Source organism: Musca autumnalis, unplaced genomic scaffold, assembly GCF_047663935.1.
Source record: "Musca autumnalis isolate F117 unplaced genomic scaffold, ASM4766393v1 scaffold_4, whole genome shotgun sequence".
Taxonomy (NCBI): Eukaryota; Metazoa; Arthropoda; class Insecta; order Diptera; family Muscidae; genus Musca; species Musca autumnalis.
In genome coordinates, this window is record NW_027411977.1 from 198,402,643 (window position 1) to 198,426,314 (window position 23,672).

Below are 23,672 nucleotides of genomic sequence, written 5' to 3' on the forward strand. Positions count from 1 at the left end.
CTGCACCAAACACCCTATATATGTCCAATTTTGATGATACTTGGAATTTGTGACAGAATTTGGTCTAGTAATAAGTGTACCATATTATATCGAAATCATATCAGATTTTTTTATATTTTTCCTATATATATTTTACATATTCACAGTGATGTATATGATACTCATATAGTCGGCCTCTCACGACTTTAAACCGTTCCTTACTGGTTTGTGTTTTATGAAAATTACAGTATGCAGTAACGTTTTTGGCACTTCTCGAATAGGATAATTATTTGTAGACGTAGAACCTTGAAATATTGCAAGAGCATGTGTTTCAATCAAAAAACTAATTTTGATTTTTTGTGGGTTACGTCTTTGGACATTTCTGGTATACATATGTATTTCAGCACATAATTTCGCATATTGCTGTCCAAATTCTATACAGTCATTTATTTCTTTATTAACATTAACATTCGATTTATACTACTACATTATACCACTATGTATGTATGTAGTAATTTTAATTTTAAATTTTTATTCAGACTTGAAAGTAGTACACTAATTTTTACGTTTATCTAACATATGTTTCAATATACCATTTTATTATGGCATTTTTTGTTTTCATCTCCAAGAACTCGGTGGAGATTTTATCTTTATTTGTGTAAAACGTCAAGGACTTTATTAATTTGTTTAAGGTTTGAATTTAAAGCATTTTACAAAAAAACAATTTTTAGAAATTCTCTTCAATTTTTACAGCATCTTCAAAATATGTTTTTTTTTTGCTTTTATATGCTGGCAGTGTTTTTTGTTGTAAACATTGACACCCACCCGTTTCTGCTGTTGTATTTGTAATGTTATTCCCTTTTTGGCATCTGTGTTTCGTTTATTATTTTTTTTATTTCGAATTTTTCTATTTTATAATAAAAGTACATGGAGAAGAGACTAACTGTGACAAAAAGAGAGTAAACCTAATAATCATTAGAAATGAGAAGTGTTGAGAGTCTCACTCTCATCAATTTATAAATCAACAACAAACAATTTCAACAATGTGATGAATGAATGTGATAAATTTGCCGCTACTTTTTTAAAGCGAATACACAATTACCGGCCAAAGGAGAAACTTTGCTCTCTTCTCTCTCAACACAACATAATGTGGTGGAAAATTATTTATGTAGTATTTTAACTTGGGTTTTGTGAATGAGTGATAAATTTATGGAATTCGTATTTTATTTTTCCTCCTTCTATCTTTCACCACACCACCCCATATCTCTTGAGTTTTTTTGTCGTTTGCATTTTACGCAAAATTTTTGTAATGTGCGTTTATTGTAATTGTTGGTATTTTCTTCTCTATTCTGTGATTACACTCACGCAAAAACAATTGTGTTAATGAGAGTGGTATTAGTGCAGCCAAGCATATCATTGTTCTCTCCAATTGATGGTGGGTGGCTGGGTTGGTATGGGGATGTTGTTGGTAGCCAGCCAGTAAAGGTGGTTGTTATTGTTGTTTTTGCTATATGTTTACCAATTTGCCAGCACATGAGAAGCAACAATTTTCAATAAATAATAAAAAGGACGACGACAACGATGTTGGTGATGATGATGATGAGGATTGAAAAACACCGGCATTGTATACAGAACGCATGCATACACACACGCACATAGAAAAAGTGTGACACACATACACGCATAAAATATTCTCTACAATTTAAAGTTATTTTTTTAATTTTGTAAAGTAGAGCTTCGCATCAATATACGGTGTAAGGGTCAGAAATCAATATACGGTTTCCCTTAAAAATATACAAAATTATCAAGCTTCAAAGCATTCCACGTTATAATGTTCCTCGAAAGTTTAATAAACATTCAGGGTGTAAATACTAAAAAACATAATATATAAGTATGTTTTTTGTAGGATCTCCGATGAATATTTCGATGTGCTACAAACGGAATGACAAATTTAATTATACCCTCCATATTATGGTGGAGAGTATAATGACATAAATTTGCAGGTCCAAAAAGCACTTTGGAATATAGGCAATAGTCTCCAGCCAGGAACTGGAATATAATAAAATTTATATAAACTTGTTGAACTGTTACATCCATATTAAGCAGTCAATGTCAAAAGCAGCAATAATTGTTTTCCGTCTTGAAGAATAGACAGGAGTCAAGGAGTCCGTATAACGTTCGAAGACTAGAAAACTTTTGTGTCATAATGGCAGAAAGTAATGGTCCACTAAAATCAGGGCCCGTCTATATGGTTGCGGTGGAAATTTCACAATGATGTTCGAACAGAGTCTAAATTTTATTTTCGGTGTAATGTTTCGAAAAAATCGAGTACTCCCATCGATAGTTGTCGTACTCCTTGCTTGAGGAGAGTAACTACACCGAGAAGTGTGGACCTATTTTGCACATCATAATATTTCTACCCAGCATAGTGGTGGTTCGAACATAGACTTTACTGGTCCATTCCTTTGGGTACCTCACATACAAAACTTCAAAAATGTTCGTAAAAATGCAGTTTCAGACCAGACCTTTTTGCAACATGACTTCCTATATTATGACGGTGTAATTTTTTCAGGGAAATGTAAATACATCCTGAGATAAAGGATCAAAAAGTAAAAAAAATCTACCGTCACTAACTAAAATAACTTATGAGCATCCAAACGTATTTCAAGTTCCAAGAAGGTCCATATCGAAATACACCTTTGTGTACCTCCCCCATAAAAGTTTAAAGTTTTCGCTTAAGTACAGTCTAAGGACTGTTCGAGGGTCGTTTTGAAATTTTTACCGAAGGTACATCTTGTGGTCATGTTTACACCAATATATTGTGTTTCGTGGGCAGGCCCATGCATCCAGACATAACTATTTTAAATTGCTGATAGTCACGATAATCCAAAGGAAAGGCTGACATTGGCCGAATGTTGCACATAACAAGCCTTCTCTCAAAACTTCATCAAATTCCAAGAAAGATAAAATCTTCACAAAAATTCAAAATTTTAATTTATGCTTTTCGTGCATTGCTTTGACACTCTCATCGAAAATAGTCCGTGTGATTTTGATTCCAACAATATAATTTTTTATGAGAAAGTCCATGCTTCCTGCAATAGTAAATCGAATGCACAAAAAAGCCTGCGGGGACCACGACTAAAAAAATATCTCCACTTCTCTCTGTTTGTTGCTTCGCTTTGTGGAATACCGCGCACCGTGCACCGCCATGTGGCACGTATTTATGCGCCTTTTTAGCGGGTTCATCACCGCCCATTTTTATGATATGGCCTAGCCAACCAACAGTTGCATCTCTATACGTTTATCTATACTGATGTCGTTGTATAGCAGATACAGCTCGTGTTTCATACGACGTCGATATTCACCGTCAACGCAGATTGGTCCATAGATCTTACGAAGAACTTTTCTCTCAAACACACCAAGCAATGCCGTGTCTGTTTGCTCAGGTACCCAGGCTCAGGGACTATACATCAGCACGGGTAGTGTCAGTGTTTTGTAAAGCGTTATTTTTGTTTGACGAGATGTGACTTTGTTCTTAAACTGCTTACTTAACCCAGAGTAGCATATGTTGGCCAATATAATTCTTCTTTTTATTTCACAACTGATGTAGTTTCTTGTGTTTACGGCGGTGCCGATGTAGACGAAGTCCACTTTAGCAGATTCACTTTCGACTTTTGCAAAGTTATCAGTTACTTCCTTTACCGATCGACCCATGATGTCAATGTCATCGGCATAAGCAATTAAGCAATTGTATATATTGCAATTGTATATATTGTTCCACTTCCTTTGACCTTCGCATCTCGTATAACCTTTTCCAGAAGAATGTTGAATAAGTCACAATAGGCCGTCTCCTTGTCTGAAACATCTTTTGTTACTAAACTCTTCGGAGAGGTTATTTCCTATTTTAACTGAGGACCGACTATCAGTTAATGTCATTCTACAAAGCCGAATGAGCTTTGTAGGGATACCAAATTCAGTAATGTCTTGGGATACCTTTGAATTTAGGAGGCTGTCGAAGGCTGCTTTATAATAGACAAAAAGGTGGTAGGTGTCGATCTGCATCTCATGGGTCTTCTCCGGGATTGTCACAGGGTAAATATCTGGTCAATGGTGGATTTGTCAAGTCTAAAGCCGCATTGGTATGTCCCAATTATTTCGTTGACCATAGGGTTTTGTCGTTTGCACAGTATTCCTGTCACCATCTGGTAGGCAATTGTGAGAAGACTTATGACCCTATAGTTATAACATAAAGTCTTATCTCCTTTCTAGTGGACAGGGCACAGGATGCTCAGGTTCCAATCGTCGGGTACTCGTTCTTCCTGCCAGATAGTGCTAATTAGGTGCTGAATACACCATATCAGCGTGTCACCTCCAGCTTGGAACTGCTCAGCTGGTAAGCCATCGGCTCCAGCTGCCTTATTATTCTTTAGCCGGTTTATTGCTGTCTTTACATCATCTTGGCAGGCGGTATACATTCAATACCATCCTCTGGGATTGGATCTATGGTGTCTTCGTCGTCTTCGCTACTATTGGATCTTTTATTACTAAACTCTTCGGCGAGGTTCTTTCCTATTTTAACTGAGGACCGACTATCAGTTAATGCCATTCTACAAAGCCGAATGAGCTTTGTAGGGATACCAAATTCAGTAATGTCTTGGAATACCTTTGAACTTAGGAGGCTGTCGAAGGCTGCTTTATAATCGACAAAAAGGTGGAAGGTGTCGATCTGCATCTCTTGGGTCTTCTCCGGGATTGTCACAGGGTAAATATCTGGTCAATGGTGGATTTGAGCCGCATTGGTATGTCCCAATTATTTCGTTGACCATAGGGTTTTGTCGTTTGCACAGTATTCCTGTCACCATCTGGTAGGCAATTGTGAGAAGACTTATGACCCTATAGTTATAACATAATGTCTTATCTCCTTTCTACTGGACAGGGCACAGTATGCTCAGGTTCCAATCGTCGGGTACTCGTTCTTCCTGCCAGATAGTGCTAATTAGGTGCTGAATACACCATATCAGCGTGTCACCTCCAGCTTGGAACTGCTCAGCTGGTAAGCCATCGGCTCCTGCTGCCTTATTATTCTTTAGCCGGTTTATTGCTGTCTTTACATCATCTTGGCAGGCGGTATACATTCAATACCATCCTTTGGGATTGGATCTATGGTGTCTTCGTCGTCTTCGCTACTATTGGATACCAACTGTTTGGAAAAATGTTCTTTCCATATCCTGAGCATACTATCTGTATCCGTTACCAAATTACCTTGCTGGTCTCTACAAGAGGATGTACCTGTATCAGCGTCATCAGTTTGATGTTTCAATCCTTGATAGAACTTTCGAACTTCATTCTGGCTCCAGTAAATCTCGATTTTTTCACCCTCCCAATTTTTCATTTCTCTCTTTTTCCTGCGGAAAAGACGTTTCTCTTCTCCTTTTCTCCCGATACCTCTTTCGTGCGCTACGCGTTGCTACTGGTTGTAGAGTAGCCCTATATGCCGCATTTTTCTCTGCGATAGCAGAACGACACTCCTGGTCATACCATGGATTCCGTGGAGGAGGTCTCTGTTATCCAAGTATGGATTTTGCGGCTGTTTGCCTGGAGTGGGCAATACTTTGTGCTGATATGTTTTCGGGAGGAGGAGTGCTTTGATTAAGCAATTGGCAATTGGGAATTTCCCAACTGTTGGGCCAAAAATATTCTCTTTAACAATTTTGGCATTAAAATCGCCTAGAATAATTTTAATGTCATGGACAGGACAACGGTCGTATGTTTCTTCTAAGCGCTCGTAGAATATACATATCTTTGGTATGTTCGTCCTTGTCTTCGGTTGGAGCATGAGCCCAGATAAAGCTAATGTTGACTTTTAATCGAATTGTAGCGAGTCTTTCATTCACTGGGGTGAAGCTGGAGACCAGATATTTTAACCTCCGACCAACTACAAATCCGCTACCAAACTCATGATTTGTGTCGTGACATCTATAATACAGTGCGATACATTTGTTTTTCTTTTCTTTCGTTTTTTCATAGTAAGCCGCTTTTTCTAGGGGAAGGTTACTAACCCGGCATCCAACCCCAAGTTTTTAACGTTACTTTGGGTAAACACGCGGCACATGTTAGCTCGCTACCGTTAACTCTCTAGCCGGCAAGCCTGCCTTTATACGGGTCGCAGTACATACGTTGTTATAGAGCTCTATATTATTTTTAAAAATCTGTTTTTACAGTAAATATCACCAAAGAAACGAAAAAACGCATCGATCTGCTAATTACTTATTATTGAGTCTCAAAGTCGATTTTTAGAAGAAATGTGTAAAATAATTATTTTTGAGAAGAGTGCAATTTTCACAAAAGCATAAAACCTCATTAATTCACAATTCATCTATGAAGAAATTATTTTCGGATAGGTTAATACATATTCTTTCGTGTGTAGTGTTTTTTGAATCAGTTTTTTGCGGGCAAAAACGGGACACCAACTTTTGAGTACACATTGCTATATTCACAGACAATTTGTATTTTACTTTCCTGTAGTGTAACTGTAACTCTCTACCGATGAATTAACGACAAATGCCGATAGTTAACTAAGATAAGCTGAGATACATTTCTTTACGCATAAAAAAGAAAATTCTACGACATATGGATGATCCTTTCAATCTAAATAATAGGAAGCTTATGACAAATTGGAAATGGATACATTTTATAAAATAATGGATGTAATTGTGGGTCATTTGGAAACCTCCAGAATTGCGGGAGAAATCTCTGCGAAAATAATAACTATTTTCAGTACGAACAAAATATTTTGAAGGATATATTCCGTAACAGTTGCTAGCCATATTAAAATGTATTTGTGGTTTCGATTAGCACCAAAATTAAATGTAAGAAGAATATCGCCATGGTCGTCATATTCTCTGATAATACGTAATTCTGATATAACTGATCAATATACACAATTTAAATATTCCTGTTCAAAATATACATATTAAATGTTAGGATTTTAAATCTTCCGTTTCAAACAATTCAACCAATTTGTAATGAGAATGAATTTGACAATTAAAATCCACCGGATGAAAAAATGAAATAAATATAGTTATATGTATGTAAACGTAGTTTTAAGTACGATTTTTAATATTTAATAAACCCACTGGGTTTCAAATGTCAATTCCATTGCTTATATTTCTAATAAATCTTCACAGCGAAGGTTAACCCTGCAAAAGGCTATAATATAAACATGTCCTAAAGTTGAATTTTTCTATATGTAATTTGAAACATACTTATTTTATATACAGTAGTGATTTAAATAACTTCATTAGAAATTTGAATTATGTTAACTTTTAATGAGCATTATTTCGTTTAAGTTGTGATTTTTCCTATTTCTTCTAAAAACAAACAAGAAACTTTTAAAAATTTATATACATACATACTTCGTGTACGCGTTTCATTTTGAAATGACGTGCATCTTCTTGTAAATTCCGTCATTCTACCGATATTCGTCGCTAAAATTTTTGTATCGATAACATTGAGTTACAGAATAGCACTTTCGGTAAGTTACCCGAAAATTTTCGTTAATTATCAATATCGGTTCGGTAGAAAAAAAGTTACAGAATCCCACTACTGTAATCATTTTTATAGTTTAGACAATCAAGCCCGAAGAAAAATGTTTAAAAATGTTTCCCCTATGCAAAGGAGTACAATATTGCCACACATTTTCAAATTTCAATAACGTGTGACCTAAAAAATATATAGGAATTTTAAATATTTATATATTTGTCACGGTATCCCAATCTTGACAGTTACTTTTCCAGAAATTCTTTTGAGACATCCAAACACTTTGTTTCTATCAAAAAAAAAAAAAAAAATATCTTCTTTGATGACACCACAAAACAAAGAAACTGAGAAGGTGGGATATGTTGATCTTTTCTTAATAAACAATCTGATATTGTACCCAATAAGTCAGGTATGCATTAACAAATAAAGGTGTCTAAAAAATTTTGGACAATATTTCGAAAATATATGCCCGCAAATATATGCAGGTCAGCCTTTTGGCGGTGAATAACTTTTCTTATCAAGAGAATAATTTTAACATTTTTGTCAGCTTTTATTATTAACACATGTCTTATTTACCTAAAAACTATCGATAAATATTTATTTAAAGGCAGCTCCAAAGGAGACACCACTATAAGGTCAATGTCCAAATGAGATGAAAGAGAGACCGAGATAAATCCTGGGTTTTGCCATGTTAAAGCCGGTCAGGACCGTTTCTCGGTATCTTTCATCCCATACGTCACCCACACGGTGCGCCTTAACTATTTTTAAATAAAAGGTGCTTACACCTAGGAAGTTTTTGTGGATCTTAAAACTACAATGATCATAGATGAGAAAAATCAAAAAACCTAAAATCGTCAGAGGGATTTCAAATAAATCGCGGTCAAAGTCCACATTTTTAGTTTTTTTTAGGTTTTCACGATTTTGCTTGAAGACCGCAAGTCCTATCATAATCGGACCAGAGAAAATGTTGTTGCAGTGAAAATTCTCGAGGTCAATGTTCAAAATTGAATTACTGAACAAAAACTGTTACAACATTTTCTTTAGTTCCATTTCGATAGGAATTGCCGCTTCCAAGCAAAATCCTGGAAACCTAAGATAAGGTTTCCAGGATTTTGCTTGGAAGCGGCAATTCCTATCGAAATGGAACTAAAGAAAATGTTGTAACAGTTTTTGTTCAGTCAAATTTAAACAAAACACAGAGAGTAATAATCATTCTGGTAAAAAGTTTCAGTTTAGGTCTACGCTTAGTGGGGTATAGCCACCACATACTGCCTAAGTAAAGGTGTTTGAGAGTTCAGACTTAGTTTTGAATCGTTGTTATTTTAAAGCCTTTGAGGGAATTGTTTATAATGAATGACTGTAATTCAACACATTGCTTTGTCACTATCGATATTTTGAAATTTATGTAAGACTCTCTTTTGGCGCAGACTAATTTTCAGTATTCTGCAAGATTAACATGTTTTTTTGCAGCAGAATTGATGATCGGGATGAAATACTTTCGAAATCGCTAATAACGCCATCTTTTATAACGACATATCGGTTATAGCGACCAATTTCGTCAGCCCCTTCACCGTGGTTATAAGACAACTTATAAGGCGTTTTTCTTCTTTGTCTCTATTTCGTTCTTAATCTTTCTGTCCAAACTTTATGGTGCAGTTTTTTAAACATATTTTTTTCGATTTTCGAAATTCTCTTCTTTTTCCTTTATAACATAGAAAATACAACCTAGTTGTTGTAGGAAAAAGCTTCACGCACGACTGATTATTAAAGTTGCTATGTGGTGCGTGCCACTGTTGTCTTGTCAAGGTATTGACAACTGAACATCATTGTCCAGTTTTGATACTAGAGGCCAGGTTAATTTCAGTCCACTTGCTTTCAATACTTCTTTATCAGATTTTGTTGGATTTTTTGCCTTCATTGCGTTGCATTGTTCATCACAGTCTCTGGTGGTCTGGTTCCTTTTTCCGTTTCCATGTAACCATTCTCTTCTATATATTAAAAATGTGTGCCACAAATATTGCGTGCATGTGGTTGTGCGACTATGTGCTTTTCTATGTATTTTTGTTTTACACAGATAACTCAGTGACTACAAGTGAATCTACTCTCCTCTATTGACTATTTGTGCGTGTTGTGTCTATGTATTTTTCCTTCATTCGTTGTCTTATATTCTGCTCTTCTTTTTTGTTGAAACTTACGCATGTTATGTATGATATAATGATGAAGATGTGGTGGCTGCATGAATGACAGTAAAGCATGGTCCAGAATATAAAAGGATATGTGTCACTGGGATAGTTAACCTTTAGCAGGACAACAGTTGTCCCTACCCCGTAACATGTTTTGTTGTTTTATTTGATTTTTTTTCTTTCGTTAAATGAGGAAGAAGGAAGGAACAAACAAAACAAATGAAAAGAAAGCGAGAAATGCTATAAATGTGACTTATTTGAAGAATGACCAGCAATTTAAAGAATCACAGAGCTAATTAAAAGAGGAGGGAACAGATTTGATACCTATTAACTTACTCTCTGTGTGGAAGCTATAAAAAGGCAAGGTCGGACATATGCATTTGTCAAAGTGTGGGCAAGTGTGTGTTTCGAATTTATGAAATTAAGTTATAAATGTAAAGGTAAGATCACATTAGGCAAATATTTGCTCCAGCTACCGGCAGTGTGTGCTTACTGAGAGCAAATAAGCGTAAATAATGTATTGAAATTTATACCCACTTGCTCTCAGTAAGCGCATACTCCCGGTCGCTGGAGCAAATATTTGCCTAATGTGACCTTACCTTAATATTCAGAAATCTTAATAAGTTCCTCGTTGTTTCCAATTCCCTATCATAAAAAATTGTCCTTAAATTGATGTATGAATAAACATAATATTGTAAGCCATAAAAATAATGGTCCAATATTCTGTTAGTTTGTCATTATGTCAATGTACCATTAAAATATCCTGTGGACAATGAAATTGGCAGAAGACTTGATAGAGTTAGTGGTCCTTGTCGGCTTTAATGTGGAGAAGTCCGAAAGCTATTTTGGTCCCTCTTTTATCTCAAGGTGTTACCTGGCGAACTACCTTTAAAGCCTACTAACAGTCTACCCATATGAGCGATAAAAACCAGATTCAAGATATTGGATTAACTTTAAGGTAGCTGTAAACAATATCTACGTCAATTTTGATATAAAATATAAAAATCAAACGGCCAGAAAAGCAGAAGACTGAGGAGGTCATAAGTCGTTTCTACATTCCGATTTAATAACAAATGTTTTGTTATTTAAGAACATTTGTTTATAGACTCACCAACTCATTAATGCAGATATTCAGCGTACAATTGCCTTTACAGGATCTCCTGCTCTTCATCTCAAATCTATGTTTCAGAAGCAACAAATAGGCTACAGATTATGCTGAAAATATAAACCATATTATCAAATATGCCGCTAAGAGATTGATTGTTTGAAACAATACATCTATGGCTTCCATCCATCTCGGCACCTTCAATTTAGTACTTCGAATATGTCTTTCGCTCACCGATCCTGTATCATTTATCAAAATTCCGTTTACTAATTAAGGATAAATTGTTTGAAGCTTTTGTATGGATTTTTGAGAAAACTTTCCACAAACGCATCTCTTTGAAAACCGTTAAATGAAGCGAGTTACTGAAATGTGTTCGTTTGATGGCAGTTCCGCTCTTGACCCAATGATAATAGGTTCCTTTTTTGTCAAAAATATTCTCTTTTTTCCCTTAACATTTTATAAGCAATTGATTCATATAGATTTTTTGCATTAAAGGTTATTATTAACTGGCCATTCTTCATCGCTTTAAATAGGGTTTGCCTTTTTTTCTTAGATTTTGTTCGATATTGAAAATTTGGTAAAATTTTTTTAATATGAAAGTTTATTATTTTTATTGAAATGTCTGTCAATAGATATCTATGTACATTAGGGTGGGGCGATTTGTGTGGAAGGAAAAAAACCTTAATGAGCCCTTCGCGATTCTGATTCCTGGGATTGAACTGAGCAAAAGGTCCACTGGAACATATATCTACCGTAAAAATCGAGCCTCTCGATTTTGACTTTAAGTTTTTTATTGACGTTTTTTGGATATTTTGGAATATAACAACCAAACCATTGAGATTTTCGATTCAACACAAAGAAAAAAATTGTAGCCAAGACAGTGATTAAGAACTCTCTAAGACTATATAACTCCCAACACGATATAACTTTGCATCAGAACACTTGAATATTTTTCTGGTCAACTTTTGTAGTACAGAGTCATTTATCGACATTTTTCGAAAAGTTTGCACCTTCTCAAGACCAAAACTGCCTGAAGGGGCGTTCCAATGCTTTCGCGATGTATAAGAGAGTTCTTAATTACTGTCTTGGCTACAATTTTTGTATTTGTGTTGGATCGAAAATCTCAATGGTTTGGCTGTTATATGCCAAAATATCCAAAAACCGTCAATAAAAAACTTAAAGTCAAAATCGGGAGGCTCGATTTTCACGGTAGATATATGGTCCAGTGGACTTTTTTGCTCAGTTCAATCCCAGGAATGAGAATCGCGAAGGGCTCATTAAGGTTTTCAAATCGCCCTGGCCTAATGTAATGTAATGTATTTGTTTGCTTTGATTTAAAATTTTAAATGCAAACACTTGTTATACGCCGATGAGAGCATAATTCGTTCAAACCTTTGCCCAATATGACTACCTATAAGGCGAAATAATTATTCCCTCCACCATAATACACTGAACATAATTTGTAAGATAATCTTCTGCAAACAGAAGAAAGTACAGACTCAAACGACAAAAACCTTAATTGGGTTTTGTTGTGTCAGATCCAGCCATGAATGAGTGACTAACATCATTAAAACCAACGTGTGAAATTAACTATACGCAGTTTTGTCAAAGAAATTACCGGTGTCCATTGAACGAGATAGTGATCCAGATGGTTCAATTGAACGAGATTGCCCAACTCTAACAATTACCCAGGAAGTGGTATCACACCAGCTCACAGTGGTTCCGCCCGTGGACAAATATCGAAAAATTTATGGCTACAAATTTGATTGCGATTGAAATAAATATTCTCTAAACATATCAATTTTTTAACATCCTGCATTATTTTTGTAAATTTACAGCGGTTATATGCCAAGTTAAGTCGATGAAGTTGGGATTTGTATGCCTTATAAATGAAAAATACATCCGCAAGGCAATCGTAGGTTATGAGTAAAATTATAAAAAATGGGAGAGGTAAATGTGCAATTTTCAAAATGAAACTTATAGGTGATGGCATTGACAATGTTTTAAAGAAAATACAAATTCATAATTCGTTTTCTAACTTCATTAAAAATAATGTCTTTATAAATGACTTTTTATTGTATTTTTAATATAATTATTATTAATTTGTGTTGAGTTTTACTAATGTTGTGAGCATTTGTGAGTCTCGAAGTTTTTTTTTAATGCAGGGGATAGTCTCTAGTTTACGATTATAAAAGTCCAGCTGCCCTCATCTGCCAGGCGCTAAGTTATTCCTCTTATACCACGTCTGTAAAATCGTCAAAATTTCGAAAATCGGGTGGTTCATTTATATGGGAACTATACCTGAACATGGACCTATACAGAACATTTTTTTGCAAGGATGCGAAATTACAGCCAAATCGGTTGGAAAATGTGGGTAAAATCGTCAAAATACCAAAAATCGGGCGGTACCTTTCTATGGAAGCTATACCCAAATATGGACCTACATCCACTTAAAATGGTTTCCTATCCTTTTGGCTTGTTATAAACCTACGTTTAAAATTTGGAGGCGGTAGCTCCAATAGAACTATTTTTGGCACTCTTTTGCATACATGTGAGACCACTGTGCAGCTGATCGAAAATGAAAAGTCAAATCCCTTTATGAAAAAAATTATTTTTCCCCAACTATAAAAATGTTTTGACATAACATATTTAAAATTTGACGATGTCACTACCTGGGTAATTGTGTCATACAGCTTGTCCCTTATGGTCCCATCTAAACATGGTTAAATATTGACCTTTTAAAGCAATTCGGGGCTATATCTCTGAAACTGTTTGCGTAGCAATGAAATTAAAAGAAAATAAATAAAACACAAAAGGATTAGAATTTTTTCTCAAACAATATTGAGTTATGTTTTATTATGGATTGTTCGTGGAACAATCACTTATTTACCTTTTTTACAGAGTGTAAGGGTAGGTGCTTATAGGACGATATCCAATGAGCGAGTGATTTTAGAAAAGCTAGGATGTAACAAAGCGGAGCTTAGACAAAAGTTACTCGTTAGATCTTGTTACTATCCTTGTATTTGTGTACGAGGTACACAAAGTTGTATACAAAGGTAGGGGACAAAATCTAACGCAGGGGTGGAAAACCCATATAGAATATAAAATCATTTAAATTACTTAAACCAAGTTTGAAATTAAACATTGCCGCCCGCGTTGCAACATCCTGCTATGTTGCAAAATTAATAATAAATTTAAAATAAAAATATATTTACAAGTTTTTTTTTCTCATATTCTTTTTGTTTTTTAATTCTCTTTTTTTTTCATTTTTTCAAAAAACATTATAAATATATAAAAAGTTATTTGCTCGTGGAGCAGGACCGTTGTGTGACTCGTGGAGCCACAATCCTATAACCTTTTATTAAAAATAAAAACAAGTCGACTCGTAGAGCCGTGTGACGAGGACTCGTTGAGCCAAGGCAATTGAAGATTGCCCCTCACATTTATCTTAAAGACTACAGGGACCCGAGATTACCCAACCAAAAATGGTGAGTTGGGCCCATGGGAAACCAGGTCTCGAATAGGACTGAGGCTTCATTACCTTATGGTAGACTTCTGGACCTAGAACAAGGCTGACTGCAGCAGATTGGTAAAACCGAGGGTCGGCTAACTGCAGTCCAGCGAAATGTTCTCTATAGTCCTCGGACACTGACTCCGAAGGAGCGATCAGGTGACCCAAATCTATCACTCGCGCCGAAACCTTAATTTGTATGTTATCGTAACACGATGCGACGAGTACCTGGCAGAACCTTTCCGGACCCACCATTACCGGGCACAGATTAAGGCTGTTGGCCAATGATCGGCAGATTAAGCTGTGTCCTGCGCAGGGATCCAAAAGGGCTCTGACTGGTATCCGACGATCAGATAACACGACCTGTGCCACCAGAGTAGGCCCGAGCGTAGCTACAGGCTGAATGGCAGATATAGGCCGATATGTTGCCGAAGGCGGTGTGGGATGTCGGGGAGCGATAGAGGGACCTGGAAGTGGAGGTTGGTTGGTTTTAGCGGACGGACCTTTGGAAGATCTACCTTTGCGTAGTTTTCGTGTGATTGAAATTTGTTTGGTTGGAGCAGGGTCGTTTGGAGAAGGCTGGTGGAGCAACGTATGATGCTCCTTGTTGCAGATCTTACAATGATACCGACTGGTACATTGGGACATATGGTGCGTGGTGGCCAAACAATTGCCACAGCACTTGTGAAGTGCTACCGCACGCAACCTTCTCTCAACGCGCATCGCCTTAAATTCTTTGCAATCACGTAATTGGTGATTGCCTTCGCAAACTACACACGCCTTTTTCGAGACCTGGTTCTTTCGGACGGGTGCCGAAAGTGGTGGCGTTGCCACAGGTTCTCCTGAAGGAGCTTCAGGGACCGTCGTAGACGGATTTTTAGAAATATTGTTTTCCTCCGAAGGAGGGGCATCTTTAGGAAGCTCTGAATCCGTAATGGGGACAGCCGAGGCATCAAGCTCCCGTTCCTCATCAGACATAGGGACGTCGTCCTCAATATCAGGCAGTGTCGCAGCCATCTTTCCTAAATCTTCCATCTTCTGTGAAAAATAGAGAGGATGCGACAAGACAAGGATGAGGAACAATTATAGAGAGGATTGACCAGAATGATCAATGTTAAAAACCGTAGGTCGTTTTGTAATTACCATAGCCCGAATATTCGCGACTCCTTCGCTACCATCAATAGTCGTTTTTCATTTCGCGAAAAAGTATAGAGGACGCGAAAGCCGACACGAGATATGGACTATAATAATTATGGTAGCGCAATTAATTTAACGATTGGCCGTCTAATAGTGCCGTTTTCTGTATAAATGTCCGCGACGCGAACTCTAGAATCCGTACCCGGGTGCACCGCTATTATTCGACCTAATTTCCACGAAGTGGGAGGTAGATTTTCGTGCCGTACTACTACCAAGTCACCCGTTTGTAAATCGCGTTGCGGAAACTTCCATTTATATCTTTTATGCAAGCTCTTTAAATACTCTTCTTTCCACCGAAGGCAGAATTGTTGAGTAAGAGCTTTCATTTTCCGGAAACGATTTACAAGGTGAAGAGGCGATTCATCTATTAATGGCTCCGGAGGAGCTAGGATCGGAGACCCAATAAGGAAGTGACCTGGTGTTAGCGCTACAGTATTTTGCGGATTGTCATTCATGGGACATAAAGGACGTGAATTTAAACAAGCTTCGATTCTGCTGAGAATCGTAGAAAGTTCTTCGAATGTAAATTTGAAGTTTTTAGCTTGTTTGCGGAAATGTAATTTAAAACTTTTGACAGCGGCTTCCCAAAGACCACCCATGTGGGGAGCGCCGGCTGGTATGAATTCCCACGAAAGTTCTTGATAGTGCAGCGTGGAACACAGACTATTTCGACTTTCGCGGACTACGGCTTTGAAGTCCTGCTCTAATTCCCTAGAAGCTCCAACGAAGTTGGTGCCGTTGTCAGAAAATATAGTTTTTGGACAACCTCGCCTTGAAATGAACCGTTGGAAGGCTGCTATAAATGTTGCCGTGGACAAATCCGAAGTAGCTTCCAAATGGATTGCTTTCGTAGAAAAGCAAACAAAAACACAGACGTACCCCTTAGTGATTTTAGTCAAGCGGCCTGTAAAGGATTTGAGGTCAAAAGGACCTGCAAAGTCAACACCAGTAGTGGTAAAAGGCCTTGAACAAGTTACTCTTTCCGGTGGAAGAGCAGCCATAATTTGGGTACACGTACGACTTTTAAATAAATGGCAAGTTTTGCATTTATTAATCGTTGTCCTAATTAATGAAGTGAGTCTTGGGATCCAGTACTCAATCCTGAGGATGCGTAACATCAATTGATTTCCACCGTGGATGGAAAGAATATGAATAAACTTTACTAAAAGATGGGCAAAAAGACTGTGGTAAGGAAGAAGAATGGGATGTCTTTCTGAATAAGAAAGAGTGGGTGACCTTGATAGTCGTCCATTAAGTCTCATAACTCCTGTATCATCCAGAAATGGATTTAGGGGTAGAAGAGAGCTTTTTGGATTTAAGGGAACCTTATCTAACAAAGACTGATACTCCTCCGCGAAATGTGTTTTTTGAGCTAGAACAGCTAGACGTAATCTAGATGCTTTTAGCTCCGAACTTGAGAGGTTGTCATCATTGTAAATGTATCGACCTCTATATGCACGGTGAGTGTTATGGATAAACCGATACATATAAGATAGGACTCGTAAAGCCCTATCTAAAGATGAAAATCTCGCTAAAAAGTCCTCGGAATCAGTTAAAAATGAAGCATGCGCCTTGACAGCACGTATTTCAATATCGGTGTCAAGTGAGGTTAAATTAGAAATATCCCACTGAGATCTATCTTGGCGAAGCCAGTGTGGACCATGCCATCAAAGTTGGGATGAAGCAAGCTCAGAGGGCGAAACCCCCCGGCTGCCTAAATCAGCGGGATTATCTTCAGAGCGCACGTGATGCCAACTACCTCTGTCTGTAATCTCCTGAATCTTACTAACACGGTTGGCAACAAACGTAGTCCATGTAGATGGAGTTTTGTTTAGCCATGAAAGGACGATCGTAGAATCGGTCCAGCAATATATTTTTTGGAATGAAATGTCAATTTCATTCTGAATATTTTTTAATAATTCGGAAGCCAGAACGGCTCCGCAAAGCTCCAACCGTGGTAAAGAAACTGACTTTAGGGGGGCTACCTTAGTTTTGCAGGTCAGGAGGTGAGTATAAATGGTTTTATTCGGAGTTACTATCCGAATATATATCACCCCCGCGTATGCCTTTTCTGAGGCGTCAGAAAAGACATGAAGTTCGGCGGAACAATCTGGCGTATAATGAACCCACCGAGGAATATGAATGGAATTCACATCCTGGTAACAGTCCACGAAATTTTGCCAGTCACGTTCTGTCGTAGACAGAAGTGCATCATCCCATCCGATTTTATCTGTCCAGATCTTCTGCATAACTATTTTGGCAGTAACTATAATTGGGCCTAACCAACCTAAAGGATCAAATAGTTTAGCAATAGTTGACAATGTTTCTCGTTTCGTGTAGTGATCTTTTGAGGGTAAAGCACTCACACTGAAATAAAATAAGTCAAGCTGAGCATTCCAACGTATTCCCAAAGGTTTGGAACTGCTAGCTTCAATAAAGGAGAGAACCTTAGCATCGATTAAATCTTCCGTGGGAAGATTTTGCAAAATAGCACGGTCATTTGCTGTCCACTTCCTCAATTCAAATTTTGCAGAGGAAAGAGCTGCTATTAATTGATCTCTAGAATCTAGGGCTGTACATATGTCATGATATCCTGTTAGTACGTCGTCGACGTACATGCACCTACGAAGTATGTGTGCAGCGAGAGGATATCGATCATTAGTATCGTCCGCTAATTGTAAAAGCGTCCGTATAGCTAAGTAGGGGGCGCAATTCACACCAAATGTCACCGTCTGCAATTCAAAATCCTGAACAGGTTTTTGTGGAGAATCCCGGAAAACTATTCGTTGAAGTGGAGTATGTGCCGGATCGACACGTATTTGGCGATACATCTGGGTGATGTCGCAATTAAAAACGAATTTAAATAGTCTCCACCTCAGAATAAGCAAAACTAAATCCAATTGCAGAGTAGGTCCCACATGTAAAATGTCGTTAAGACTTTTCCCGTTGGATGTTTTGTTCGAGGCGTTGAAAACCACTCGAAGTTTGGTAGTCTGTTTGTCGGGATTTATCACGGGATGATGTGGCAAGTAACAAACAGAAGTGTTTGTTGAAGCGGCACCAACAGGCCTCATATGATCCAATGCTAAGTACTCATTAACAACTTGATCATAGACTACCTTTACTTGTGGCTTTCGAAGGAGGGATGCCTCATTTCTAAGAAATTGTCGTAAACAATTTGCTCGGGAGAAGCCTAACTCCACCTGTCCAACTATCTCAGTCTTGAGGGGAAGGCTAACAACGTACCTACCATTTGAATCCCGACGTGTGGTACGCTTATAATAGTCCTCGCATAATTGGTCAGAGGGCGATAGAATTTTACGTTTGGAAATTTCCTCAAGTTCCCAAAAGCGAAGAAGAGTCTTGTCAAGATTTTCCTCTTCTGAAAAGCTAACCTTCGTTGAAAATACAGGAATATTTGGAGGGGGAATAGGACCAGTAATGATCCAACCAAAGACCGTATTTTGTGCTATTAGGGACCCTAAGATATTGATGTGAGTACCCTGTTGTAGGATCTTTGGATAAAGATCTACTCCCAGCAAAAGATCAACAGGTCGACACTTAAATAAATTGGGATCTGCCAAACGAAGATTTGGCAATTGAGAAACAATGTCAGCATTGACGGTAAAAGAGGGCAGGTTGCCCGAAATAGATGGCAAAATTAGGGCCGTAGTATTTATTGAACGCGATGCATCCAATGGAGAAGTAATGCTAACCGAACATAACTTGCGCGACGTGGTCGAAACTGTCTGATTAATCCCAGAAATGGAAGCTAACGTTGTAGTAGCTGTGATACCTATAAGGCGTTGTAAACGCTCTGTAATAAAAGATGCTTCTGAAGCGGGGTCAATAAGTGCCCTGGCAGGGTACGTGGTACCATGATGAACGATGTTCACCATTGCCGTGCCTAATAGGACATTTCTGCTTTGTGCAGTATGGAATACCTGTCTATTAGCAGAAGACGAAGAATCTGATCTAATACCTGTAGAGGTAGAGGGTTGATCAGAAGAAGCTACACTCCTATTGTTGGACGTTGCTGTCGAAGACGTTCCAGCAGTTGTATTGTCCCTGTGTAATAAAGTGTGATGTCTTTTATTACATTTACTGCAAGTGTAGGGACTACTGCAGTGATTAACTACATGTTTAGGGGACAGACAGTTAAAGCAAGAGTTATGTCGCCTAATTGTATTTATTCTTTCAGGAACTGAAAGTTTCAGAAACTTTTGGCATGCTCTGATGTGATGCGTTTGTCGTGGACAAAGAACACATGTTTTATTTGAAGAGGCACGAGAGGACCTCGAAGAAGGGGGGGAATTCCGAGGAGAAAATGTGGGGGATCGGTTCGTGCCAGCATTCGTGAAATGCGAACGAACTTTTTTACTGGTGGATGGTTTGCCAGTATCTATACCCCTAATGTCACGTAGACAGGCCAGAGTTTGGATACGTTCCGTAAGAAACGCGTCCAAATCTTCCCAAGAAGACAAAGCAGACTTGTCTTTAACACTTTGTTCCCAAAGCGTGACACTATTTTTAGGAAGTCTCTGAAGACATATGAACACTAGGATCGGGTCCCAGTCTTCAGTTGAGACGTCATAATTGGACATGGCAGAAATACATCCATTGATACCCCGCTGTAATTTCTTTAACCCTGAACTGGTCTCACTATCTAAAACAGGTAGGTCAAATAAAAGTTTAAGTTGGTGGTTCACCAAAATACGTGGATTGTCGTAAGTCTGTTTAAGAGCTTTCCACGCAGGACCAAAGTTTTTGTGGGTTAGTGAAAACTTTGCCACAATTTCATGGGCGTCGCCACTTGTCTTTTTATTTAAATGGCATAGACGTTCAATGTCACTAATGCCAGTATTATTAATATACACAGCCGAAAATAGGTCTCTAAATGTCGGCCAAGAAAGGAAGTCACCGTTAAATACTTCAATGTCGCAGGGTGGTAAATTTAACCTATGTCCAATATGTTCATCACCACAGGATGTGAATGATGTATTGGAGGAATGGTGAGAATGATGCGTGACATCCAACATTGAAGTTGCACATTCGGAACGATGTGATCTATTGCCTACACTAGCGGGAGGGGAAGATGTTGCTACTGATGACTTGGGCGGAGCCCGAAGTCGATCTAACTTCCTATTAATAGAGGCGAGAGCATTTAGATAAGATCTAAATGCAACCTCATATTTGCCATCAACAGCAGTAACGTCGTTACCAGAACTTTCATCTTCTTTAAAGAAATTGAGACAATCGTCAAACGTAGTTTTTACCCTGTCCCATAATCTCTTGACCTCAGCTTCTTGTAGCTCTAATATGTAAATATCGAGCTCCTCGTCCCGTTGGGCACTGAAGCTAGCGTCAAATTTAACCAAAGCGTCAGTAGCTCTAATAAATAAATCTAGTCGAGTGACAGACATTTTAAATCAAAAACTGAACGTAATTCAGAAAAATTTTAATTAGAAAATCAAAGTAAAGTTTCGTTGAAAACGATGTTTTTTTTTATTATAATGATGTTTTTTATATTAAAAATGAAGCACTTGCACCAGGAATTTCCAAGGTAATTGTTCGAAAAACAATTCTTGTAATAGAAAAAACTCTGTAAAACTGCACGAAAATGCACCAAAGTATTTTGGAAATTTATTATTTTGCACGAGATGCAAGAAATTTGAAGATAGTGACACGTGATGTCAAAAACTGTATGCGAAAATCCAATAAAAATGTTAAATTTTCACCAAAATATTAGCAAAAATAATTTTAAAACACGTGATGCTTTAAAATAAAATAATTTTATTGGTTAGAATACACTGAATTTATAAGTAGTCGTAGACTATTTCAATAATGTATCGTGGATACGGCAATATATTTGAGGTTTAACGTGATTAAACCACCAAAAATTCTTTAAATTTTAAGAAAAACTCAAAACTCACTCTAAATTTCTCTCAGTGTATTAAAATTTTCACAAAATGTTTACAATGTATCGTATAATACACGTAAACTATGGCAATGTATCGAAGATAGCACTTGCCGAAAATAAATTTCCAAAAATATTAAATAAAAATCGAAAATTCGCAAAAAATGTCGCTAATATCGATTGTAGGGTGCACGGACTGTAAAAATGCACGTTAAAAATCGCTAGCGAACAACAACAAATTATTCAAAATAATCAATTTAATACCAAATATTTAAATGAATATTTGAAATAAATGTGTATGTAATATAATATATAAAAATAATAATAATTTTAGAAATATAACCGAATATAGGGTGCACGGTGTCGAAAACACGAATAAAATTTATTTTTAGTTTATATCCGAAATATTCAACTCAACAAATACCCGAAAACGGCACTAAAATCTATATATATAAAAATGGTGTAAAAAATGTATAGTAATTCATAAAATGAGAACGGCTAGGCCGATTTCTGTAAAATTTTTTGTCAGTTATTCGCATTTTCGAGGAGAAGGTCTTTACGGAAGAAAATTTTGGAAAATCCCTCTGGAAAAATCGGAAAATTGGAAAAATCGAAAATTGAGTTTTTGTATGAAATTTTATTCCTTAATAGCGAGACGAAGTTCGCCGGGTCCGCTAGTATTATTATAAAATTGAAATGTAATTATTAGTTATACTTGGATACCCCTAATACAATTGATTAGGTGTAAATGATATATAAGTGCCAAATCTGCCACCCGTATTAATCAAAGGTGGAAACAATCAGCAGTAATGACAAATGAATGACATTTATTCTTTTTATTGGAATTGTTATTGTTGTGATGATTTTGGTGTTTTGGCGAACAAAAAGAAGCAAAATAAAAGGAAAACACCACAATAACAATTGATCATGTATTAAAATATATAAAAGAAATGCGCGGAAACAAAAATAAAAATGAATGTATGCAAACGGAATAGTTAAAAAATCACTGTGATTGTTGTTGTTTTTTATGTGAGAAAATCGTGGACAATTTGACACTTGTATTTGTGGGAATTTCAATATGAATGTTGCCGACGGCAAATGGACGGACACTTACGCGCGTTTGTAAAACGACCGACGGCTTTTTTAATTATTTATCACAACACTATATTTTCGCGGTATGTCACTTTTATTTGAAAAAAATAAATTAGGCAGTGTACATACCTGTGTTGTTGATATTATATTATTTGTGGGAAATAAATAAAAATGAGATGTGGGGATGATCGTGGATCAGTGTAGGTTGTTGTTGTTCTCGACGTAGTCGAAATGCCTTGTAAAGGAGAAAAGGGAGAGCGTTAGTAGTTTTCGTTGAAAACAATCCGGCTCGATTGGACCAATGTTTAGATGAGGGAGGGGAAATCCATAGGTATTTCTTCAACGATAGCTCAGGATACCGTTTGATGAGCAGTGGACGGAGAAAAGAACAAGAAAATAAAACACAAGCAGTATCAGTTTATAATATTAAAGATATGTTGGTTTATTGATGTATTTCTTTTCAAACAACAACAAAGATTACCTTGTAATCTGGGGTGGCGACAGAGGCCGGTTAGTATACAACAAAGATTACCAATTGTAATCTGGGGTGGCGTAGGAGGCCGGTTAGTATAACGCGTAGACGTTATGTTAAATCGCGACAAGTGAACTATTCAAAGGTTGATCGACAAGAGAACGCAGAGGTTCTTGCAATCGCAGAGGATTGCAGCGATCGCAGAGGATCTGAGTCGATTTATACTACTACATTTACATATTCCAATGAGAGAAAACTCAACAACCACCGCTCGTTAGCATCAACACTCTACGGTCTCCGCAGAGGGAACTTGCTGAGGCGATGCACGATGATGTCAATCAGCATCCGTGATCGACTGAGCTCGGGAAGTTGAGTTGGAATGTATCAAACCTAAACAGAAACCAATGCAAATCTTGTTCTGCCCTCTTAAGCAAATTTGTAGATATGGAAAAGAATAACATATTTGGAGAAATAATGGACTCGAATTACTACATTTATTGCCTGATATTTCATAATATATCTAAAGTTCCATAATTTGTATATATTTTGCACCATATCTCCAAAACTGTTAAATTTTTATACCCTACACCACAATGTGGAAAGGGTATTATAAGTTTGTTTTGGTAAAAATTCATGTAACACCGCGAAACATTCGTCGGAGACCCCCAATGTGGTAT

At 37.2% G+C, this 23,672-nt stretch overlaps 2 protein-coding genes across 7 annotated transcripts in view; both read right to left on the reverse strand.

The window, feature by feature from the left end:
• Window positions 1–11,360, reverse strand: part of bru3 (CUGBP Elav-like family member bruno 3) — a 1,231,558-nt gene extending 1,220,198 nt beyond the window's left edge. For all 6 annotated transcript variants that reach the window (XM_073980083.1, XM_073980081.1, XM_073980079.1 and 3 more), the window contains exons 1-2: window positions 10,978–11,360; window positions 10,813–10,916 (exon numbers count right to left, since the gene is read on the reverse strand). The gene's annotated coding sequence lies outside the window, so the exon portion shown is untranslated. The remainder of the gene's footprint in view (window positions 1–10,812; window positions 10,917–10,977) is intronic.
• A 6,432-nt stretch (window positions 11,361–17,792) lies between these two features.
• Window positions 17,793–20,937, reverse strand: LOC141403206 (uncharacterized). Its single transcript, XM_073985387.1, has 3 exons — window positions 19,896–20,937; window positions 17,881–19,649; window positions 17,793–17,801 (listed from the first exon to the last, which is right to left on the reverse strand). The coding sequence occupies exons 1-3, from the start codon at window positions 20,935–20,937 to the stop codon at window positions 17,793–17,795; spliced, it is 2,820 nt and encodes a 939-aa protein (XP_073841488.1).
• Between the last annotated feature and the right edge of the window lie 2,735 nt (window positions 20,938–23,672).